Source organism: Lepus europaeus, chromosome 11 (genome assembly GCF_033115175.1).
Source record: "Lepus europaeus isolate LE1 chromosome 11, mLepTim1.pri, whole genome shotgun sequence".
NCBI lineage: Eukaryota > Metazoa > Chordata > Mammalia > Lagomorpha > Leporidae > Lepus > Lepus europaeus.
The window spans coordinates 55,573,375-55,598,591 of NC_084837.1; the positions used below are offsets into that span (position 1 = coordinate 55,573,375).

Consider the following 25,217-nt stretch of genomic DNA (forward strand, 5'->3'; position numbering starts at 1 on the left):
TTGTTTTTTTTTTTTTTCCTTCAAAATTATACTTAAAAAGCCCACTGCCACCGTCTCCTTGGGTCTTCCTCTCCTGAACCCCCCTCTTTGCCGCTCTGGCAGGAGGTTTCCAACCTACATAAATCCTACTTTAATTTCATCACAGTGTCTGTGTGATAATTCTTCTTTTGTGTGAGACAAAAAACCAAGGCCATCTCTTCGTCGTTTCCCCGAGACAAAGAGTCTGGAACTCCATCCAGGTCTCCCATGTGTGTGGGAAGGGCCCAAGCTCTTGGACCGTTTTCTACTGTTTTCCCAGGCACATTAGCAAGGAGCTGTATCAGAAGTGGAGCAGCCAGGACTCACATTGGCACTCTGATAAGTTAATGTCGTTGTTGCTCTACTTTTTTTTTTTTTAAAGATTTATTTATTTGAAAGGTAGAGTTATAGAGAGAGGCAGAGGAGTCTTCTATCTGCTGGTTCACTCCCCAGATGGCCACAGCTGTGATAATCTGAAGCTAGGAGCCTCAAGTCTCTTTCGGGTCTCCGATGCAGGTGCAGGGGCCCGAGGACTTGGGTCATCTTCCATTGCTTTCCCAAGCCATAGCAGAGAGCTATATCAGAAGTGGAGCAGGCTGGTGCTGAGGCTCAATAGGCTAATCCTCCACCTTGCGGCGCCGGCACACCGGGTTCTAGTCCCGGTCGGGGCGCCGGATTCTGTCTCGGTTGCCCCTCTTCCAGGCCAGCTCTCTGCTGTGGCCAGGGAGTGCAGTGGAGGATGGCCCAGATGCTTTGGCCCTGCACCCCATGGGAGACCAGGGGAAGCACCTGGCTCCTGCCTTCGGATCAGCGTGGTGTGCCGGCTGCAGCGTGCTGGCCATGGCGGCCATTGGAGGGTGAACCAATGGCAAAAAGGAAGACCTTTCTCTCTGTCTCTCTCTCTCACTGTCCACTCTGCCTGTCAAAAAAAAAAAAAAAAAAGTGGAGCAGCTGGTTCTTCAACTGTTGCCCATATGGGATGCCGGCACTGCAGGCGGCAGCTTTACCCACTAAACCACAGTGCTGGCCGCTGCTCCACTTCTAATCCAGCTCCCTGCTAATGCACCCGGGAAAAGCAGTGAAAGATGGCCCAAGTGTTTGTGATTCCGCACTCACCTAGGAGACCTCGAAGAAGCTCCTAGCTCCTGGTTTCAGCCTGGCCCAGTCTCGGCCATCATGGCCATCTGGAGAGTAAACATGCAGATGGAAGATATCTTTCTTTCTCCCTCTTTCATATAAGTAAATCTTTTAAAAATTATTTTTTCTTCAATCAAATCAGCACAACTAACTGCATTTGTTACTGTTGAGAGGTCTGTAGGCTGAGACAAGGCCTGTGCACATGGGTGGGCTCCCAGCCACCAAGGAGGCACAGGGGTGGGTTCTGGGTTTATTCATTCATTGTTCCTCTTCACATTTATTAAGTCTTAAGCAAACAGGTCCTGGCCTGTCATTGATTAAAACTGCTTAACACCTCAGGACCCATGCCCCAGCCTTCTACTTAAGTCAAATGGAAATTAGTTAATGCTACACCAGTGGGGTGTAAGACTAAGGAAGATGCATCTGAATGTTGAGGCCCATAGCTGGCATTTGTTAAAAGCATAATAGATGTTATTTGTCATCACTATCATTATCATCATCATCATCGTCATCTTACAGGACTTCTGAGGTCCCCTGTGATTCTAGAAGTCTGTATATTTTCTGTCCTTGTCTTTATGGAAAACTTAGTGAATGGATCGGAGACTCCTAAAAACCTAGGACTGGGGAAAACACAACAGCCTGGATAGCTAAATGCTACTTGGGAATTTTCCAAGCCAAGATAAATCATGGCAATGGAAGGCTGGCCAACACCCAGCACATGCTGTGTGGAACTAGCACAAATACAGTGGTGACTTGAGCCTGAGTTTCTCTTTACAAAGAAATCTGTAAGGGAATATATGAAACCATGGCAAACAACCCTTCTCCCAAAATCTGTCAAAAGAGGAGGGGCATCTTTGAGAAGATGCTAAAGTATTAAGATTCTATTGCCTCTACTTTTGTAATATTGCCAGAACTTCTCAAACAATGCCTTAACTCCCTAGGACTAAAGACTACTCTGCTAATACACTCAGATAACACCAGGTATTGCTTTCTAGCAAAATATTTCGGCTTACTAGGCCTCAGTTTTCTCACCTATGGGATGGGTAGAGTAGTGGTCAACTTGACCATGTGTCCACCACTAAATGCTTTGTGGCTTTTGGCTAAAAGAAGTCATAAAAAAGATGTTATGGATTAAGTGGTATTATCATAAAGAAGCCCTTGGGGCAGCGAAATGGGAGAAGCTTTCTTGTCCAAGGGCTCCTCTGACACCAGCACATAGCTCACAGCTCACATGGTGTGTTACATGAGTGTTTACTAATTATTCTTATGCTTTGTAGAAAGGCAGAAACATGTTGTAACATGGACAACTGCAGCCTCATGAATGCTTTTGATTTACCATGTTTGGGAAAGCAATTATAGACCCTACATATTTCTTTCTATTCTTTGTCAAGTAATTTCACAGATGCTAAGGACCATGGCTTCTCTGCTTCCTAAGGATGTTGCGTATCTTGTAGTCAGTGCCACAGAGCTCATTCTCCTGGTCACACTGGGATGTGTCTCAGACATGCAGTCCTCCAAAGCATGGCAAACTCTCCCCAGTGTGCAGGGACATAGCTGCAGGCCCACATGTCCAGCCGTGCCACCATTCCTGAAACATACGCCTGCCCCTTTAGCCTGAGTCATCTGCTCACTAACTAGTGAGTACCCTAGCCCCCATGGGAGGTGCAAGTGTGAAATGTCAGACTAAAACTGCATTTTAGTAGACTTCCCCATAGATCGCTGTGTCTCAGAGATATAATTTCCTAAAGAGAGGTATCAGAACAAGAAAAGATCACATAAAAGTGATATGGCATTACACTTTGGAAAGTGATGTGGCAATACCTCCATTTGACAGATGAAATAAATGAGTTTCAAAGTCACATGGCTGTGTTGTTTCAAAGGGAGGGGTCTGCAGCTTTAGTTTTTTTTTTTAAGATTTATTTATTGATTTGAAAGTCAAAGTTACACAGAGAGAGGAGAGGCAGAGAGAGAGAGAGAGAGAGAGAGGTCTTCCATCTGATGGTTCACTACCCAGATGGCCACAATGGCCGGAACTGTGCCAATCTGAAGCCAGGAGCCAGGAGCTTCTTCCAGGTCTCCCAGACAGGTGCAGGGGCCCAAGGACTTGGGCTATCTTATATTGCTTTCCCAGGCCATAGCAGAGAGCTGGACCGGAAGAGGAGCAGCTGGGACTAGAACCGGCACCCATATGGGATGCTGGTGCTTCAGGCCAGGGCATTAACGCACTGTGCCACAGCGCCGGCCCCCATGCCGATAGTTGTTTACTTCACTTGGCTTGACTCAGAGTAAATCTGATTTCATTTAACAGTCCATGTGGTCAACACTTTATACACTATTTTAAATTTAATTTCTGTATATCCTGTTCATACAGTTTGCTATTAGCTGTTTTACTACTAAGATTCTAGACCCTAGGAGCCAGTCCTGTGCAGCCTAGCCAAGTCCCCTGCACTGAGTTTGTATGAAGGCCTAATGCTGAAGACCTGGGCTTAGGAAGCAGGTGGAAACCCAGTGGAACCGCCCAAGATCCAGCGTGCTGTGCTTACAGTCAAGGAAGATCCCAAGTTTCCATCAAAGTCAACACATACAGTGATTATTATGGGCTGGGAGAGAAAACCCAGGTAAGATCAATTACTGCTGGCATTCTTTTCCATACTCACCTTGTGATTCCGCCCATGCTTATCCAGCAGGGAGATGATGGACTTGATGTGACCCTCTGCTATCAGATTTAAGGCTTCTGGGCTTTCAATCAAGATGCAGTGCAAAACTTCCAGGATACCTGCAAGAGCACCACAAAAGCCATTAGGACATTAAATAACTTGCAGAATTGACATAATTTAGAGAGCTGATATGGAAAAGACCACCCTGCAGGGATAGAGTACTGTCAGTTCTTTGAATCTATTAAATATTCCCAGCCAGAAGGAAGAAAGATGTAATCATCTCTGGTTGACTTCAGGAGCCCCCAGGGGCCAACTGGTCTGTAATTCAGAGGTGAGTTTAATTTAGTACTAACCTCATCTCCCTCTTCCCGGACAAAGATATAATCCTTGGATGTGAAAATAGAGATAAGCAATCGTAAAATAGAATTCTGAGCCTGATCAAACCAAACAATGCTTCACTTAAAAATAGACATAAAAGATGCCCAGTTTAATATACATTCTGAAGATCATTCAAGCAGATTAGAAAATATTCTGAGTATCTCTCAAGTAAGAATTTTTCTAGAAACCACCCCACAAATTATGAGGCTACTTCAAAAAGTTCATGAAAAAATGGAATGAAAAGATAATGCACATTTTTCATGAGTGTTTTGAAGATGCTCAGTATTTTCATTTTATGTAATCTAGCATATCACACAAAGTACAAGATCACAAAATAAAGACGTTTTGCCATTTTCCCCTTTTCTTGGCACACTGGATAACTTTCCATATTAAGTAAAGGCTGAAGAAAAACTAGTGCTACACCAGCCAGACACATACAAGGGCAGCAGCAGGACAAAAATTCAAGGGAAGTAGTTGTCCAATAACTTCATTGGTTTTGTTAGGAACATTTCTTTTGATTCTGTTTTTCCCCCCTCAGGTTTGTCATAAATTACTCTAAAATGTATCAAGCCCATGAGAGACAGCCCTGAAGCAAAGAGAGACTCCGGAAGACATGTGTAGGTGGATGATCCTTGGGGAATCTTCCTTTGGCTAGTTTGTCACAGCACCTGCCACCTCTAGACTATGAGAAGAGCATCCAAACCTCCAGCTTCCCAGAAAGGGGCCTACACATGTCACATTCACTTCTTTCCAAGGAAGCAAACTGCTGACCCCTGTGGCACAGTCACTCACCCACAATGACCACACTCTTGCCTCAAATTCCCTGAGTCATCAAGAAGGGGTCCAGAGATGGAGTTGAAGGGTGAGTAAGAGGAGTTAGGGTCACTTCCCTTACTCCAGTCATTCTCCAATTCTGCTTCTTACCATTAGGACAACATCAAAGAGCATTTGGAAAACCATAGGACAAAGTAGAGGAGGCTTTAGAAGGAGACCAGGATTCCTGGGGCTGGGGGTGGGGAGGGATGAAAGGATCCAGGGAGTGAAGTTGAAGTCACAAAGCTAAAATTAAACAAAACAGAATTGTTGAAATATGGGTTAGAGTTGCTAAATAAAGTTGTACAGTTTCCAGAAAGTTTTGGGACTTTTTTTTCTTTTCCTGGAGTTATCTGAGAATCTTTTGCAATCCATGGAAACAGATTCGACATTGTTTTCTTTACAGAAAGAAAAGAAAGTTCACCTTGTCCAGCTACAGTTAACTTGATTCTTACCTGAGGAAGATTCTAGTCTGTCCAATTTACTGATTAGCCAATCAAGGTTATTGGAGAATTGAGCACAGTTGTTTCTGTTTCCACGGATGAGAGCAGCTGCAAACAAGGAAACATTTGATTATATAGGTTAAGGGCAGAATGATGAGCAGAAGAATTTGGAGAGCTATTGAATACTTCATCTGCTAAGTAACTAAAAGGAACTGAATGACTAGTTTACTCTGTCGAAAACTTTGATGGAATTCTTTTTCTATTTTTAGAGGAGTAAAAATCCAGTAGTTACTCATGCAACATGTACTTCCAGAGAATCTGCTATGTACCAGGCACCTGCCCAGTGCTGGGAGCACAGCAGCGGGGCAGAAAAGGCAGTTTCCCTTCTTCATCGAGCAGGAAATAGACAAACACATACCTAAATTGACTTCAGATAGCAATAAGCAAGAATCTAGCATCTGCTTAGATACAGACTTAAGAACTCAATGTCATGCAATGTTTTCTTAAATCAAGCTGGAGATGTTTTATTCTTCATTTCTAAAGGAAGGCATCCCAATGCATACAGCTGGAAAGGTTAAACTAATAGAAAAATAGTAGCAACATACAATGTCTAAGATGTATCACTATATGACAGTGGTTCTCAAAGGACAGCGTCTGGACCGAGAACACCAACATCACCTGAGAACCTGCTAAAAATGCAAATTCCCAGATGGATTAAACTAGAAACTTGGGGGGTATCCCAGCATCTGGTCCAGCTATCTCTCCAGCTGATTCTGATGACTGATCATCCTTGAAGACCATGGGCAGATGGTATCACAGAGAGGGAGAGAATATGCTGTCATTAGAGTTTTACCAATCTAGACAAGTATTCTTCCCTCCACAGGGCAACAATAGTAGATGCAAATCTGCAACAAGTCCATGTAAACTGGTTAACTCCCAACTCACTTGCCCTTTGTGTGCCTGGTTTCTGGCATTGAGATTTTCAGAGACTTAGAAATTGTAAACTTAGGACAAGGAGAGACCTCTGGGGCCTCGACTTTATATCTCTATGGCTCCTAAAAGGCAGAATTCAATCTGCTCTTCTAACCTGCTTTTAACCTGAAAAGCATGAGTTCTGGAGTCAGGCTGTTGAGGCTTAAGCTTTGGCTCCATCATGAATAAGATGTGTAACGGGGTTATGAGGATTTCAATGCATGCATTTCTTCATCAGTGAAACAAACATAAGAATAGTTGTCACATCCCAAACTGTTTCTCTTTGTGTTAAAATGAGACATTTCACTGATGGGCATACAGAGCTCAATAAAGGTTAGCCCTTATTGTTGCAACAACAACCACAGATTTTGAACTATATCATTGCAAAGTACTAGAGTTTGAAGAGACTTTACAGCGTCCTAGTGTACAGTGCCAATCCAATTAGTCTAAACCCTAGCAGGGAGAACAGGTTCAGGCTCATTTGTTTGGGGTCCCCTGTGAGCTACTGAACTTTCTGTGGACTCCTCTCAGTGGGGTATAGAAGCACAATTCAGAGCAAAGCCCTAAAGTGATGCCTTGTCAAAGAGCCTGAGCAACTCCGCTGGCCACTTTCTTGCATATGCAGATCAGGTCTTCCTGTTGCCTCCTTCCCCTAAGCTGCCAGCTCCAACCTACGTGATGGATCCTGTTATAGCAGGCATGAGCATCACCGTACACTTGGTGTTGAGACATGAAAGGCAGGTGCTGGAACTTTCTTACTCTCTGCCAAGTAAGTAATAGGCCAAAATAAGGGGAGTCATGACCAACTAACAAGTGGATATGTGAAAGAGCACAGGATTTAAGACAATACCAGTTCTCAAAGTGCAGGCAATAACTTTAAAGATATTTAAAACTGGAAGACTCTTGTCAACATGTTCTAGTCTGGCTTCTTTATTTTAAAAACAAGGAATTGAGGTTTAGAGAGGGAAAATGACTGTCAAGGGTTAATAGGTAGTTTTGGCAAGACTGATTATCACCTGCTTCGACCTGTTTCTGGCTTCTTGCTCCAAGTTAAGGACAATAAGCTACTAGGTTACCAGAGTGAACAGAGTGAATGGCTGGGTTAGAATCACATGGTTAACAAAAGGCTTTCAACGAAGGCAGCTAGATGGCAATCTCGGGTGCCAATGGAGATCCCATACACACCCCTCTTGTCCCCACCAAGAGCGCACTGTATGTGCACTTACCCAGCAGCTTGTACAGGAGGCTGAGGACTTCTTTCCAAGCCATGCCACTCTCTTCCCTTGCAATCCCTGCGAAGTGTGCCACACTATTGTAGATATTTAAGCGATCAATGCAATTCAACACCAAGGCCAACATTCCCTGAGAGGGAGAGTTGAGGAAAAAGTGAACATTCCTGGTGGAAACAGCACGATCCCTTTTTCTCTTTCCCCTCCTGTATCATTTACCTTTCCTAGCTGATAGTGCTAATGTGCAAACAGACCTTCCTGGTGCCAGTTGAGTTTTCCTCCTAAAAACACAATATACATTTTTATATCTCAGAGACCTAAATAGCATCCATTTTGGAAGTGAGTCAGCAGTCTCTTCTGATGCATTTGTCCCCATGTGTTGTGTTTAACTCAATCCAAGGACATGCTGAGGAAGAGGAAGCATCAATGAATCTCACAAAAACCTGTTTTCTGTCTGTTGTGAAGTGATTCTGAGTCATCCAGAAATAGCTCTGGATACAGTACCTATTTCTCTCTGAAATCTCAAATAAATTCAAAAAATTCCATTCAGATGCATAAGATAACCATGCTTGGTCTCCCCTTGCCCAAATTGCCCTATCAAAATGGTGGGATTGAGAGACAATCAGACACAAAGAGGTTTTTTCAAGTACTTTTCCAGCTAATATATAGTGCTGTCCCACTACGTCAAAACACCCATCTCCTGCTATTCTTCAAGGGTAGAAAGGATATGCTGAAGGCAGCTTCAGTAGCCTAGCAGGCATACAGAAGGATCTGAGCCAAAGTCTACACAGATCAGAAGACTCAGAAGGGACGATTCCACATCCCATACCACTAGGAACTGGCCAAGGGACAAGCCACGTCCCAAGGAATGGAAAGCCCATTGGCACCAGCTCATCATGTCCTAGTTTGGGGATTTGTGACTTGGCTGTGGTCATGCACAGCCTGGCTGGAGTCAGAATGAAAGCCCAGGTCTCTTGAGCTTCTACCTGGTGTTTCTTTCATGTGAAGGCCCTAACCCCAAGCACTCAGAAGCCCAAGTTCTAAGATCCAGCATCATCAGCATCATTTAAAGCAGTTTGACAGGCATTCTTGATGTGGCCACATCTAGGTATTTGTGTTTTTCAAACTGGTTTCCTAAGTAGTTCTGACATTTCCAAAAATACAAGATTCATAGCCAATGCCATGCTCCCAGAGATAAAATTTCCTGGAAATGGATTTGGGATGCACAGGTGGCACTGAGGCACTGAAACATAATCTGCTGAATGTGCCCACCATAGCTGCTGTAACCAGGGGCAGCTGACAAGGAAGGTCAACCTCCAGGACAAGCTTTCCTAACCAGTCTCTGAATTGCTTTCTTGTTCCCTGGCTCTTGTAAACACGCACACGCAGGGAGATAAAGCTAAACTGTTGTCGCAAAGCTGTTTTAACTCTGGACACAAAGATAATCTCAACTTCTTTACTTTTTTGACTCACCTCTTCCTTGAAAAGATTCTGTCTGTTTTTGAGGGAGCGGAGCTTGTTTTGCTTGTCTTCATGCTGCATCTCCTCCTCCGGAGGCTGGAAGTAGGCAATCAAGTCGTGGAGGGTCTGCAGGACCTCTTCTATAGGCAGGGTAACAGGGGCAGCTGTGCGATTGTTCCCACTAAAAGCCACGAGATGGACAGGACTCAGGTACCAACATCCAAAGAGCCCTGACAAGCATCCACCTGGCACTGGCTCCTAACGGCTCCACACTGAACTCAGTGAGCTTTTTCCTGGTTATTGTCTGTGCTAACAGTTATAAAATGAAGTTTACCAACCAATAGAGCACCAAGAGAGAATACTCGGATTCCATTTTAAAGCTACTTCATAAACAAAAGGAGATGTCTCCTTTTAGCATGTTTATTTTCAAGCAACGTGTAACTTACTCTGTTAAAATTACTGTGATATTTCACCATCTAGCATGAAACAAATCTTCACTGAATGTCTAATGATTTTTGGGTAATCCAAAGAGGAGATTTGTAGCTGTGATTAAGACAATGACTTTTCTACCTGCAGATGTTTCCCTTTCATCCACCATGGTTTTCTGCCACTCAAGCTAAGAACGGACTGGAGAGGGCCATCACTGAAGGCTACCCATTCATCCCCATGCAAGCAGAAAGTAAAGTCCAGGACAGAACTAGAAAATTCCCGAACTTTGATTATGGAATGCAGCTCTCAACACAGGTACATCAACAAATGGCCACAGGTTTGCCTTACAGGAAGTACCAAAAGAAGTTCTTCACATTGAAAGAAAATGACAACAAATCATAACTAGAATCCTTATAAAGAAATAAAGAGCAACAATAAATATAATTATGTATGTAAATATAAAATAACAGTATAAATATATTTTTCTTCTGCTCTTATAGTTAAGAAAACAATTGCATAAAAAAATAATTGTAAAATTGTACTATATAGGAGGATGCAAAATATGTGGCAATATTATCACAGAGGAGGACATCTACAGAACAATGTGGGGTAAGTTTATTTTACTAAGTCATTATTAATTGGAAGCACCATATTTCAAGTTAAATACAATACAGTTCCCTGGAGCAATCTCTAAGAAAATAACTCAAAAAATTTGTTAAAAATCCCCAAAATGTAATTAAAATGGCACAATAGAAAATACCTAAAACAAAATAAGGTAGTAAAAAAGGAACAGAGAAAAATATGAGAAATGAGACATAGCAAAAAAAGCATCAACATAGTATATATAACTTAATCCAAAAAATTATATTAAGTATAAACGGATTAGACATATTAAAGGATATTGTCAGACTAGATTTTTTAAAAAAATGTAATATACACTATCCATAAGAGACACATTATAGATTCAAAGACAAAAACAGATTAAGACATAACATGAAAATAGTAACCATAACCTACATGTAAAATATCTGGAGTGGCTCCACAAAATAGACTTAAGGTGAAAAATGTTCATACAGAAAAAAAGGAAGGTAATTTATAATCACAAGATTGATTTATCAAGAAGACAAACCTATTATAAACATATAAGCACTCAAAGAGACCAACATATGTGAAGCTAAAACTAACAACATTGAGGGAGGTAATTCAACAATAAAAGAAACCTCAATAGCCTGTTTCTAGTTGGTTAATGCAATAAACCACGTTAACTACAGATGAGACCATATAACCATCTGAATACACAAAGCAGCAGCATTTGACAAAATTCAATAAACTTTTGAGATAAAAACCTCTTGGGGCCCATGTTGTGGCACAGCAGGTAAACCCACTGCCTGTGATGTAGGAATCCAATGTTGGTGCTGGTTCCTGTTCTAGCTGCCCCTCTTCTGATCCAGTTCCCTGCTAATGGACTGGGAAAAGCAATGAAAAATCACCCAAGCATTTGGGCCCCTGCCATCCATGTGGGAGAGCTGCATGACACTCCTGGCTCCTGGCCTTGGACTGGCTCAGAACCTGATCACTGTAGCTATCTAGGGATTCAATCAGCAGATGGAAGATTCTCTTTCCCTGTAACCCTGACTTTCAAGTAAACAAACAAATCTTAAAAAAAAAAATGAAGTCTCCTGATAGAAGGGAATTTCTTCACCTTGATAAAGGGCATTTGCAAAAGCCTATCATCGATAGAGTGGCAAGATGGCGGAATAGGAAGGGAGCACACTGATAGTCCGGGGAGAGACAGTTTAATAAAAGTGGAGATACTGCAGGTTCAAGGAAGAGTAGGGGAAGAAACAGCAAAGGAAACTCTTCTGGAACTAGTGATTCACAGTGGACCTGCATGGAGAGCGTGGGAGCCCACAATTCGGGACACCAGCAGTGGAATCAACACACCAGTGCTGGAATGCAAGGTGAGCCGCATCTTAATAGCCTGAGACACCGGTGGGCAAGCGGAAGAGGAGACTAGAGGGAACGAGGCTTGAAACCCCATGGGGAAAAGTTCACCTGGCTTCTAGAAGAGAGAGGAAAAAAAAAGTGACCCATATGGACATGAGTTTCTCTCTCTCCTCTCACCTCTCAAAGGCGAGCAAGACAAAGAGCAGGCACCATTTTGGACATATGTCATAAGCAGTGTGACCTCAGGTCTGCACCCGCCCTCAGCCAAGCAGAAAAACCTGACTCTGTGGGGGGAGAGAGGGTGAAATAACAGAAGATTAGGACCTAGTGAATGTGTGGTGCTAATGAACTGAGACTGAGAAAAAAGAGACGGTGGGGGAAAGAACTCACGGAACTCATGTGAGTACTCTCCAGAGATGCTACAATTCAGTAACCTTGGCAACCCAGTGGGAGACTGCAGGAGAATTGGAGCCCACACTGGGGGCAGCACAGATTCCCTGTGTGGTCCTTGGGAAAGAGCTTCTGATCACTGGCTCCTATGGGTATATCATTCGCCTGCTAACTACCTCCAATTCCACTCAGCTGTGCGGAATTACTTCCCTTTTGAATCAAAAAAAGAAAGAGAGAGAGAGAGATTTACCACGCCTAACCTGGGAGTGTCACCTTTGGCACACCCTTAACCTTGAGGAACCAAAGAGAACTCTCAGGCCACACCCATTTCAAGCCTCTAAGGCTCCATCAAAAGCAGACAGTCCACTTAATACAGTCATAGTATAACAAGAAAAAACACCACAGTGAGGGAAAAAGAATCCAAAGAATATCTCTACAATGCCAAGCAACAAATACAGAAACTGAGAAAACAAGAACAACAATGACATTATGACACCCCCAAATGAACAAGACACCGCAAACCAAGATTATGAAGATGATGAGATGGAAGAAATGCAAGATACGGATTTCAAAAAATTTATGATAAGAACAATTAGAAGTGTTCAAAAACAAATGCTTGAGCTATGGAATTCCTTACTGGACAGGATAGAAAAGCTCCTTTGAGAAAATGAAATCTTAAGGAGGAATCAAAATGAAATGCAGAAACTAGTAGAACAGGAAAGTGTGATAGTGAAGAGAAATCAAAATGAAATGAAGAATTCAATAGATCAAATGACAAACACATTAGAGAGCCTTAAAAACAGAGTCAGTGAAACAGAAGAGAGAATATTGGACTTAGAAGACAGAGCACAGGAAAGTATACAGTCAAACCAAAGAAAAGAAGAGGAAATTAGAAATCTAAAAAATATTATTGGGAATCTACAGGATACTATTAAAAAACCCAATATTCGGGTTCTAGGAGTTCCTGAAGGCATGGAGAGGGAGAAAGGATTAGAAGGCCTTTTTAGTGAGATACTTGCAGAGAACTTCCCGGGTTTGGAGAAGGACAGAAACATCCTAGTACAGGAAGCTCATAGAACCCCTAGTAAACATGACCAAAAGAGATCCTCACCACGACATGTTGTAATCAAACTCACCACAGTGAAACATAAAGAAAAGATTCTAAAATGTACAAGAGAGAAATGTCAGATTACTCTCAGAGGATCTCCAATTAGACTCACAGCAGACTTCTCACCAGAAACCCTACAAGCTAGAAGGGAATGGCGAGACATAGCCCAGGTACTAAGAGAGAAAAACTTCCAGCCCAGAATATTATATCCTGCAAAGCTCTCATTTGTGAATGAAGGTGAAATAAAGACCTTTCACAGCAAACAGAAACTGAAAGAATTTGTTGCCACTCGTCCAGCCCGGCAAAAGATGCTCAAAGATGTGTTACACACAGAAACACAGAAACACGGTCACCAATATGAAAGAAGGTAAAGGAAGGAAACCTTACAGCAAAAGATCACAGGAAGCTCAAAATATATATTAGAAAATATCTTTGGCAAATGGCAGGGCAAAGTTAGTACTTATCTATAGTCACATTGAATGTTAATGGCCTGAACTGTCCAGTTAAAAAACACAGATTGGCTGATTGGGTTAAGGGACAAAACCCATCTATTTGCTGTTCACAAGAAACACATCTTTCCAACAAAGATGCATACAGACTGAAAGTGAAAGGCTGGAAAAAGATATACCATGCCAACAGAAATGAAAAAAGCTCAAAGCTCAGGCAAAAATTTTGTGTTACCTTATTTAAAATGTTATCCTAATATGGAGATTATTAACAGTTTATTTCAAAATGTAAATCAAGGACATAGGCAGATGGAAAATGTTACAAGTATACTAATGTATTTCTCTTTGACATAGAATTAAAATCTGATGCTCTGTTAAAGCAATGTGTTAAAATAATCTATTATGTTCTCTTGATGTCTGTTAAATTCTAACTGTTCAAAAACAGCTGAATTTTTATTAAGAGCTATGGGTTATTTAAATATGTGCTTATTTTCAAAGATTTGAATAATCACCTTGTAAAAACGATCAAATTTGGTCTATGTTATGTCATGATTTTAAGGAATCTTATTTCAACCAGATATTTTGGATTTTGAGCCTTCTTGGCATTCTTGACAGGCATTCAAAAAATCAAAGTTTCAAACAGTCTGGACTCTAAAATTTCCAGTAAATCTTGGACTTTGGTTTTTCCAGTTTGGGCCCAACTGAAAAAATCGAAGGACCTATGTCTCTCATAGAGACACCAACTAATCAGTCTATTTGGATTATATTAGAAGTACTGTCAAGATGTGACGTGGTACTAAATTTTAAGTTTCTATAATGGAAAATGCTATTAATACAAATGTTTGAGAATTAAAAAGTCTAATGATCTTGTGTTACTAGACATGATAGTTATCTTAATGAGAAAGCCCCAGAGGCCTAAAGGGTTAAATACTTGTAAAATCCTACAGGTGCTTTCAAAAATACTGTGAAGTAAGCAAGTGCCTCTTGTTGGTTGATGAGTTTATAATTTTAAACATGGCATCCACAGTCATATATGATTTGCTGCTCATAAAACTAAAGCGTTGTTGGTTCTGTGTTTAGCTGTCCTCCTATAGGTTCATATGGACTTTTCCCAGCCACTTCTATTGTATTCAGTACTTTGGGATGGCTCTGTAAACAGATGAAGCCAATAATGTATTAACAGTACCAACTGAGAGAAAGTATGGTTAACTGAGGTTACTAAAAACAAAAAGCAATTCAAATCAATTGGGAATCTACAAAAAGAGTTAAAGATTTTAAAAGCTATTATTAAAATTGCTATATTGGTCTATTATGTTGTTATATATGTGTACATATTGTATGTCCACATGGGGAAATTTTATTAAGAATTTTATTTTTTTAATTGGCTTATAGATAAGATTGTCCATAAATTTAAGCTGCTAAAATCAATCAAAGATACATTTTAATTCATGTGACCTGAATCTCTGCATCATATGTTTTAGACTTGTTGGTAGAAAGAAACTAAAAACATTTTATATGATTGTGCTTAAGTTTACTGGTTAAACTACACCATGTTAGATATTTAAGAGGTGTTTTCAAATACATGATTCTTAAAATTTATAGAAGGCATTGCACCTTCTGGTAAATGTTTTCTTAAGTTGTTATCTAATGGTTGAAACTGTTTGCTAAGTATTCATGTAATATTGCTATTGTCAGCAAGCGATCTAGGACTTGCTCCCTCATTTCTCTATTCTAAGCCCAACTTGTTCTTTCATTTCTCTATTCTCCTCAAGATAGGAAACTAATTCTATTATGAAGGAATCTGTAGGATGCACAATTTAATCTTTAAACCTTATAAAAGAGATGGCTAACATTTTTCTGTAATAGCATAGCCAAAATAAGAGCTTAAATTATAATCTCATAGCTAGATTTACTTCGCCATCAGCGAAGTAAACTGTAAGTAGAAAAAACCTCCCTTTCAGACCAAAGGGAAAGAAAGTTTTTAAGTGAGAATATAATTTTCCTCATGGGCATTGTCTACCTTAGAAAAACTACTACAGAACATGCCTGTGACTATAGACTTATAGTTCAGGCCACCGAAGATTAGAGATGGGACTTGGGCACTCCCTTGACTTGCATCCTCTGGTCTGCTTTAACACAAACCAGGAGGAAAAGAAAGCTAGGCATCAGAAGCAATGGGTGGCAGGCCTATTAATAGCTGTTCTGTACAGTGATCTGCCCTCAAGGAGACCCAACAGGCCAGTCCACTGCAGTGGCTTTCAATGTAGTAAGCCTGGGCTTCAGCAGAAGTCAACTTGTGAAGAGTCCGGCAGCTCTGCCAAGAGTTGGATCACTGGAAATGGACCTGCCCTGGAGTCGAAGGATACCCAGGTCAGAGCCACAGATCTTACTTGCTCTAAGCTGAAAAGCCCTGCACTCAGCCCAGCTTCCAAACTGACCACCGCAGCTAAGGGGACGGCCAAGCAGGGTCAGCAACATTGCAGGCAGAACTGTAAATTTCTTGTTAGAGATGCCCCCTGCCTTTACCTGGCCAGCTCTCCTCCCAGGCCAGCTAAGTAATGAAAGTCAACAGAGTGCCTTCCCCTAGGAGGTTCACACCTCCCTTAGGATGTACCCCATGTGAAGAGATAGATAGGTCTGGGCCTCTTAACTTACAAGGCCTAAAGCCCACCAGATTATTATCAAGCCCCTTCTGTCAGGTTCTATTTGCCTCTCAATCAGAAAACTTAATTGTAGCTTAGACAACACCTCTCTTAGCTCCTCTAATAATGACTCTGTCCTTTGTTCTAGACCCTGTCTAGCACACTTGGGCCTCATTCCTTTGTAATCATAACCTCTACTCTACCACCAATGGCTCTACTCCCAACCTGTGTGTACTGATGGTCCTCTTCCCCACTTAATGATGTATAATTGTTCAAAATTTCTCTACAGACAAACCCCTCTACCTACAAAAGATGAGTGACTTCTCTCCCAGTATTGGCTGGAATCAGTTTTAAGCCACATCCATCAAACTGTCCCCACAAGTGTCCAAAGGTCCCCCTCCCCCATTTCCTCTCCTCTATGAAATCCTCTCATTACCTGGTTAATGCCACTCTTAGGATCATTGGTTACTATTCTCACCCTGTCTTTTACACGTGCTCTCTCAGCTCTTCCCTCCTGCTCTCTTGGTTCTTCTGTCTTGGCCCTTCTCTCCTGTGCTCTCTTGGCCTCTCCTGGCTCCTCTCGTCTCTCTTCTATCTCCTCTCTGCTCTCTCTTCTCTCTTAGCTCCTCTCCTCTCTGTTTCTCTCTTATACTCTCTTACTCTCTCTTTCCCTTTGCTGCCCTTCACTCTGGTCTGTTGGGTGTTCCCCAAAAACCCTTTCCCTATTAAAAAAAAAGAGGGAGGTGCCTTTCTCTGAAGGGAGGAGAGAATTTCCACTTTGACTATGACCTTGTCTAAATATGATCAGAGTCGGCGAACTCGGAAGGCTTCCATAGCCTTGGCAACTCATGATGACAGCCTAGGGTGGTTACTGGCGCCATAAACTAGAGTGTCAATTTGTTGGGTCAATAACAGGAGTCACTGTGCACTTGCTCCTCATGTGGGATCTCTGTCCTTAATGTGCTATACATTGTGATTTAATGCTATAACTAGTACTCAAACAGTATGTTTCACTTTGTGTTTCTGTGTGGGTGCAAACTGTTGAAATCTTTACTTAATATATACTAAATTGATCTTCTGTATATAAAGAGAATTGAAAATGAATCTTGATGTGAATGGAAGGGGAGAGGGAGTGGGAAAGGGGAGGGTTGTGGGTAGGAGGGAAGTTATGGGGGGGGAGCCATTGTAATCCATAGCTGTACTTTGGAAATTTATATTCATTAAATAAATTTAAAAAATAAGCCTATCATCAACATTTCACTTAAAGGTAAAAAAACAAATTTCCCCCACTAAGAACAGGAGCAAGAGGAGGATGTCTGTATTTATCATCTTTATTCTACATGGTGGTGGATCTTCTAGCCAGTGTAATCATGGAAGAAAAGTAATAAAGGGCATTCTATTTTGGAATAAAAAATAAAACTTCTCATTATTCACTATTGACATGACCCTGTATGCAGAAAATTCTAAAACTCAGTTTCTATATGCCAGTATTCCTATATAGCAATGATGAATAATCTGAAATCAACCTAAGAAAATAATTCCATGTGGTACCACCAAAAACAACCAAATGCATAGGAATGAATTTCACACTTTGGATAGCAGTTTTCCATTTTCTTAAAACATCACCAGATGTCCACTGATGCACAAGTGGATAAATAAATTGTGGTAGTCATGTATAATGAAATACTACCTCAGCCTCAAAAGGGAATGAAACTGATTCATACCAAAGCAAGGATGAACTTTGAAGACACTTTAGTAAGTAAGTTGGACACAAAAGGACAAATAATGTATGATTCCATTTATATGAAGTACCTAGGGCAGTCAAAATCAGAGAGACAGATAGTAGGAGCCTGTCTGTGGGAAGAGGAGAATGAGAAGTCATTGTTTAATGAGTACAGAGTTTCTGTTTGGGATGATTAAAAAAAAAAAAACCTCTGGAGATAAGATGGTTAGTGGTGACAGTTATCCAACAATATGAATGTACTTAATGCCACCAAACCAGACACATAAAATAGCTGAAATGGTAAACTTAACACATACATCAATTCTACCACAATAAGAATATTAAAAAGTCAAACAAATTTACATATGATTCAAGAATTTCACTCCCAGGGATTTACTCAAGAGAAATGACAGCAAATATCTGAAAACTCTCACACTAATAGCCATAGCAGCTTTAGTCATACTAATAAAAAATGAAAACAACCAACTCACCAATTAATAAGTAAATAAAATGCAGTATATGTGCATCTATATCTATCTATCTAGGTCCACCTTTCCATGCACAACATCAAATGCACTTATACACACAGGCATAAAAATAAAAAAGCAACATGTATAAATCTCAGAGATGTAAAGCTAAGTGCAAAGGACAGATTCAAAAGACAAGACATTTTGTGACTTAATGTATCAATTTAATGTCTTAAATTGAGAGAGAAAGAAGATCAAGGCCTAGGGCTAGAAGTGGCCTAAGAAATATTTCTGGGGTGATGAAAACGACTTAAAACAGAAATGTGATGACAATTGTACAGCTTTGTAAATATACTAAAACGCACTGAACTGTATACTTAACAAGAGGAATTTGAGGACATAAATTCTACTTCAATAAAGCTGTTTAAAATAATTTTTCCTTTGTCAGGCATGTAATTTCCACTGACTTTAAACAGCTTGATTGATAACTCACATATCATAGGCTCATCTATTTCAAAAGTAGATTTGTGCAATCATCAATGCAATGCTTTAGAACTTTTCCATCAGTGTTCCAAAGAAACCCCCTACATTTTAGCAGTCAGTCTTCTATTCCCCCTAAGACCTTCCAGCCCTAGGTAATAACCAATATATCCTATGTCTATATGGGTTTGCTTATCCTGGACATTTCATATAAATGAAAACATATTTTGTGACCAGCTTCTTTCACTTAGCATACTATTTTTTCAGGGTTCATTCATGACATGGTATATATCAGTAGCTCACTCCTTTTTATGGACTGATAGTATTTTTATGAATAAGTTACTCTTTTATTTATTCATTAGCTGATGGACATTTGGATTGTTTCTTCTTTTTGGTTATTAATGATGTTGCCATGAGTATCTGTACATGAATTTTATGTGGATATAGGCATTCATTTCTCTGCACATATACCTAGAAGTGGAATTGATGAGTCATATATTAACCCTATGTTTAACCTTTCAAGGGACTTCAAGATTGTATTCCAGAGTAGCTGCAACATTTTACATTTCCACCAGCCATTGGGTATGACTATCCCAATTTCTCCAACTCTTCTCCCATCCTTGTTATTAGCAATGTTTTTGATTACAGTCATCCTACGGGGTACACAGCAATATCTCATTGTGATTTTGCTTGATGTTTTCCTGATGGCTAATGATGGTGAACATTTCTTCATGTGTTTATTAACCACTGTATATCTTGCAGAAATATCTACTCATATCCTCTGCTCATTTTAATTGGTTCATTTGCCTTTTCAAAAAACATCAGTGAATTTTAAGAGCTCTTTATTCTAGATACAAGTCCCTTATATGCAATATGTGAATTTCAAATCTTTTCTACTATTATGTGAGTTGTCTTTTTGCTTACTTGGTATTGCTTTTTGTAGCAAAAATATTTTAAATTTTGAAGTTAAGCATAATTATTTTTTCTATTGCTGCTTTTGTATTTGGTATGTTAGTATTTAAGAAACCACTGCCAAGTCCAAAGTCATGAATACTTATGTCCATTTCTTCTCCTACATATTTTATAGTTTTGGGTCTCACATTTAGGTCTTTGATCCCTTTTGAATTAATTTTGTATTGTATGAAGTAGGAGTCACTGTCTTTTACAAAATACTTCAGGGCAGAGGTTGAGAGAACTGGGGGCAAGATAAAGACAAGCTTCTATCTTAAAGGTAATGACTTTGGTGCTAGTCAAGGTTGCCTGAAAAAATTCATGTTCACATGCAAGAACCTTTTTGTGCCTATGGCAGGCTCTTCATTCTTACAGCCTTTCTTTGAAGAAGGGGGTAAGATCTGGAAGTAACAAGACATAGAAAGGAAGAAATATTTTGCCTAGGGATCACAGGAAGCCAGTGCCAGAGCCAAAAGTAAACTAAGGATTAGGGACTTGCAGGTCTAAGTTTCACTGTGTGGCAGGAATACCTCTACAATCCACTCATTCTCTAATTTTGGTTATGGAACCTTTGAACTATAATGGGTGCACAGCCAGTTAGCCAGAGATAATTTTCTCAGCCTCCCTAAAGCTAGGTATGACCATGTAATTCAGCTTAGTCAATGGATACAAGATAAAGTGATCTACTTCTGAGTCAAATCCTTTAAAAAAGAAATTGCTTGCCCTCCATTCCCCCTTCCTTTCCCATTTTTCACATGACAGACCTCAGGCATAGTACTAGTAGCTATTTCTGGCTATGTGGGATAAAGAAAACATACATGGATGGCAGTTCGCAACTGTGGCTGAATTTTATAGTCACCAAGAGAGCATTAATACAAGACTGACATTTGGATTCCACTTCCAAAAACTGATACCACTGGTTTCAAATGCAACCTGAGCAAAAGGGTGTTAAAAATCTCCCAGATGAATCTCACATGTAGGCAAAGTTGAGATGTCTATTCCAAGATAGTGGATCATGCATTATAGCATCACCCAGAAGGCCTTTGGAAATATGATTATCTTGTTGCCAAGACACCTGATTCAGTAGGTTTGGGGTGAAACTTGAGAATGTGTGTTTTTAACAGATTTTCAAGTGATGCTGCTGTGTTGGTCCAGAGACATACTTGAGCCTGTTGGAGGTGCTGGTATTATGGTGTAGTGGGTTAAGCCTCTGCCTGTCACACAGGCATAAAATATGAATGCTGGTTTGAGTCTCAACTGCTCCATTTCTCATCCAACATTACTGCTAAAGCTCCTGGGAAAGCAGAGGAAGATGGTCTGAGCTCTTGAGTCCTTGCCACCCATATAGGTGACTCAGATGGATTTCCAGGCTCTTGGCTTTGGCCTGGCCCAGCCCTGGCTATTATGGCTATTTGAGGAGTTAATCAGAAGATGGAAGTGCTTGCTCTCTCTCTCTCTCTTAAATAAATAAATCTGTAAAAAGAGCCTGTAGGAGATGTCAAACAGATGAACCTGAACTGCAGGGGCTGGGTTATCTGTTTTCCCTAAACCACCTGCCCACTCTACATTGTTACTTAGAAAACAAATAAAATTTATTCTGTATTGAAACAGCAGCTTAGTATATGTTCTAATGTGCATCCTTTGAATTGAAGGTTTCAAGTCAAAGCATAGTAAAGATATAAAGACGTCCTTAGTTCATGCAACTTCAACCATGCATTTTATACCTTCCTGGCTTTTTACAAGGGAAGAATGATTTGGAACACTGCACTGTTTACAACAGAATCAGCTCCACACAGTAATTGGAGAAAGCAATCCACAGGGTTCTGTTTTGGCAGTACTGTTTATGCTGGAAGGATTGCAACCCAAGCAGGCAGTTCAGTTACTTTTCCCATTTAAGTTTTAGCCATAGTTGGATAACCCAAGGCTTCCGATGCAAATCCCTTTTGATCCAAATTACAGCAGCAATGCCGAATGACGTAAAGACGATTGCTAAGTAGCACTGAGAGGACAGGTTAGCTTTCCTCCTCTCCTTTTCCCTTTACACCCTAAACCAAAAGGACATAAAGCACTCCAGCAGTCTCAATTTTCTCTTGAACATCTCAGGTACTCATCATTCCAACTTGAATAACTAACAGAGCTTGGGCATTTGTTGGGCAAAAAGTGAAGCTGGTAGGAGATCATGGTGTGGGAAAGTCTTAGTCCCAAGTTCTCTCTGGTAAAACTCTTCATGGGTGTTTAATTATTTCCTGGAAGTAGTATTGAGAGAAGGTGGGTGAGTGGGTTTGGAAACCACTTCCAGGAAAAAGGGAAGGAGCAAACGTACCTGACAAACTGGCTGAATAAGGCAGTCGTGTTCCGGATGATACGAGCAGCCTGGGACTCCTCACGCTGGCATCTCTGCAGTGTTAATCCATCATCCATGTGACCTTCCTGATGGAGTATGACCTACCCACAGGGCATGGGACAGTGGGTCAAGGTTGCATGTTACTCCTTAGAGCTGTTCAGTCAACATTTCCTGCAATATTTCCCTCTTCTTCCTTTCCCCAACCAAGCTCCTCTAGGTCCATTTTAAAAATGGAACATTAACAATGTTATTTCACTCATACGTCCTATTACTGACATGTGAGTCATTCCTGAAACATGGTGCTCTGATGAACATGAAATTTTATGTGCCACCATGGTATGAGTTCCAATAAATTCCATGGGCCTAGACGACCAATTTGAAAGGTTGAAAACCTACTTTATAATAGTTTTTTTTTTCTTCTAAAGTGAACACAGAACCTTACCCTTGGAGATGGGAAAAGTCACTTTTTTTCAGAGACCTCCAGAGACATATTGGGGGAATCAGAAGGACAATTTAAAGCAAAGCCCTCTACTGGGATCAGGCTTGGATCTCTACAGAAGGGGAGCTACACTGAGTGCGTTAATAGGAGTCCTAGGGAAAGCAGCTCAGAGTGGTAGCCTGATTCTCATGGAGAAGGAGGGGTTTGGAAGGTGTGGGTTCTACTATCAGCTGACCTTAGTTTGAGTCCTGCTGTGCCTTTTAATAGCTGTGTGCCTTTGGGCAAGTTACTTAATCCCTCCCTGCTTCAATTTCACCATCTGCAAATGGACTTATCTCAAGATGATTACTGAGAGGATTCATATAGATCATTTGGCACGGTTCCTAGAATTTGATAGGTGCTCACCAAGTGCTTATTATAAGGGACAGTATATTACTCATTATAGATCAGTGATCTAAAAGCTACTTACTGATCACCATCAAGGTCTTTATGATACAATTTTTGGTTGGGGCTGGCAGCTTTAGTGTGCAGGTAACATTTTCCCTTGACAGGGTCAAATATGCATAGATGTTAAATGAAATGGTTTGACCCCAGTTCAAGTCAGGGACAAATTCTGATTCAAGTTCTCTGACATGATTTCCTGTTTCAGGGACTAAGTAAAGAAAGATCATTTGTAGGTCCTGGAAGCCAGTCTGTATGTCAACATAAACTAAATATGTGGCTCCAAAATTATCTTTGTAATAAGAATTTTGGTTCTTCTTAATATAGAGAAAAAATTTACTTTACTTTCCATTTGAAAATATCTCTGTTTTTTTATTTTGAAGATACACCCTGATACAATAGCTTCACATAGGAAGCATACAGGCCTTGCAAAAGTTCACGTTTTAAAAATTTGGACTTAAAAATGTTCTAACTGCCATAAAAGCTGTACATATTTATGGGGTGCCATGTTTCAGCTGATGCACACATTGTGTAATCTATGTTTACTTTCAACAAAAGACTCGGTATTCCCTCTACATACTGGAGCTTAAGTACTGGCAAAGGATGGCCTTACTACTGGAGTCACGGGCTGTTAGAAAACATCACTTTGTTAGAACGTCCCAGCAACTGGTTAACAATATTGCATTTTGACTTAGCAATACATTCCCACTAAGTTTACTTTGGCCTCAGTCCCAGATTTCTGGCCCCCAAAGATCAGAATTCTTAGGTCCTGCTTGCTCAGAGAACAAGTTCAAACTGGCCTTCTAGCTGAGAAAGAGAACTGGGGGAAACGCGGTTGTTAGGCTACTGGTACTATGTCCCACTGACCTCAGAAGCCCTCTTCCTAGGCTCCTCTTTATCAAGGAAGAATCTCCCCACCCAAGAGCAGAGAGAAGCAGCCCAAGGCAGGAAGGGGAAAGGGGTGCTTCCTCTGAAGTAAGTTAGCCATTCAAGTGTTTCGTTGTTTTTTTCTCTCTTGGTTTCCCCAGGTTCCTGCCGTGTTCATCTCAAAAACACTTAACGCAGTTAGCTATCTTTGTATTTTTAGAAGCGGGGTGGCTAACCCCTCTTTATGAGATGAGGTAGTGCAACCTGTCAAGGGCTGAGCACTCATGTGCACCATTTAGAGAGAATTTCTCCCAAACTCACATGCACATCCCAGCAGTGAGACAGATAAAACTATGGTCCTGGAAGAGAAAGGCAAGGACAGGCACGATGAATTGGCAACACAGGATGGGATCTCCCCACATTGGATTGTGTTCCCTTGTGCTCAGAATCACAGCCAAGGCCCACGAACTTCATTCTTTAAATATTATCATTGCTTTAGCAGCTTTGAAAACCTACAGAGGCTGTATATGGTATTATACCCTACAGAGGGTTTAATTTTCTTCTGAAATGCTGGTAGAAGATAGATTTTTGGCATGTTATTTTCTATTTGTCCTTGATCCCAGGGAGTAGTCCTCACTGCTGGAGCATAGACCCTGTGGGATTCAGCTGAAAGACAACCCTATTTTCCAGGGTCATTCCAGCTTGATGGGCCCTGAACTCCAGCCTCTGTTGCTGTAGTACTGCCATTGCCATTCTGCCACCAGCTCTGCTTTGCTTTTCTCTACCACAGTTGCAGTTTTCTGACTGATTTCTTGGCTTCACAGCCTATCCATGGTCAGCTTAGGACCCTAGGGAAAACTGCATATATAATTTAGGCTTCTGTTTCTATAGGTCCCTTGGCTCCCTAATCTTGGCTTCTGAAGTTCCAGAAACCTTGGCTGATCATTTGTCAAATCCAGCACAGTGGAGCTAACACAAGACCCGCATTTCCTAGGCCTGCAAATCAACAAATGCCCTCAAGGGAAAAATGGAGATACAGGTGGTTTCACATTAGTGCACTTACTTATATTCCAGGTATAATCTTTAGTCCTATTTCAGGCTCCTTGGTTGTTGAAACCTTCAAGCATTTTTTGTTTTGTAGCTCATCTGGATTTTCCAGTTTTTTTTTTTTTTTTTAATGGAAAGATTGGGTTCATATAAGCTAGTCTGTGTAGACTCTTGTTCTGTTTTCTAGCTCCTCCTGATAATTCTATTTTATCTTTTCTTGATGTTTTCCTGATACCTTTTTCTTTACACAAAAATAAGAAAATACCTTGTGGTTTGTTCTCAACATCCTTTCAGAGAAACTGCATTACATTATACTCAAAATGTAGTGTACACTGTCTCCTAGAACTATGTTCTCAGACTCCTTGACTACCCAAACCTAGATTTTGTA

At 40.8% G+C, this 25,217-nt stretch overlaps 1 protein-coding gene across 1 annotated transcript in view; it reads right to left on the minus strand.

The window, feature by feature from the left end:
• Positions 1–25,217, minus strand: part of RYR3 (ryanodine receptor 3) — a 580,573-nt gene that overhangs the window by 280,045 nt on the left and 275,311 nt on the right. The window contains exons 12-16 of the mRNA XM_062206624.1: positions 22,015–22,136; positions 9,121–9,289; positions 7,645–7,780; positions 5,459–5,554; positions 3,813–3,931 (exon numbers count right to left, since the gene is read on the minus strand). Coding sequence (XP_062062608.1) covers positions 3,813–3,931; positions 5,459–5,554; positions 7,645–7,780; positions 9,121–9,289; positions 22,015–22,136 — 642 coding nt within the window. The remainder of the gene's footprint in view (positions 1–3,812; positions 3,932–5,458; positions 5,555–7,644; positions 7,781–9,120; positions 9,290–22,014; positions 22,137–25,217) is intronic.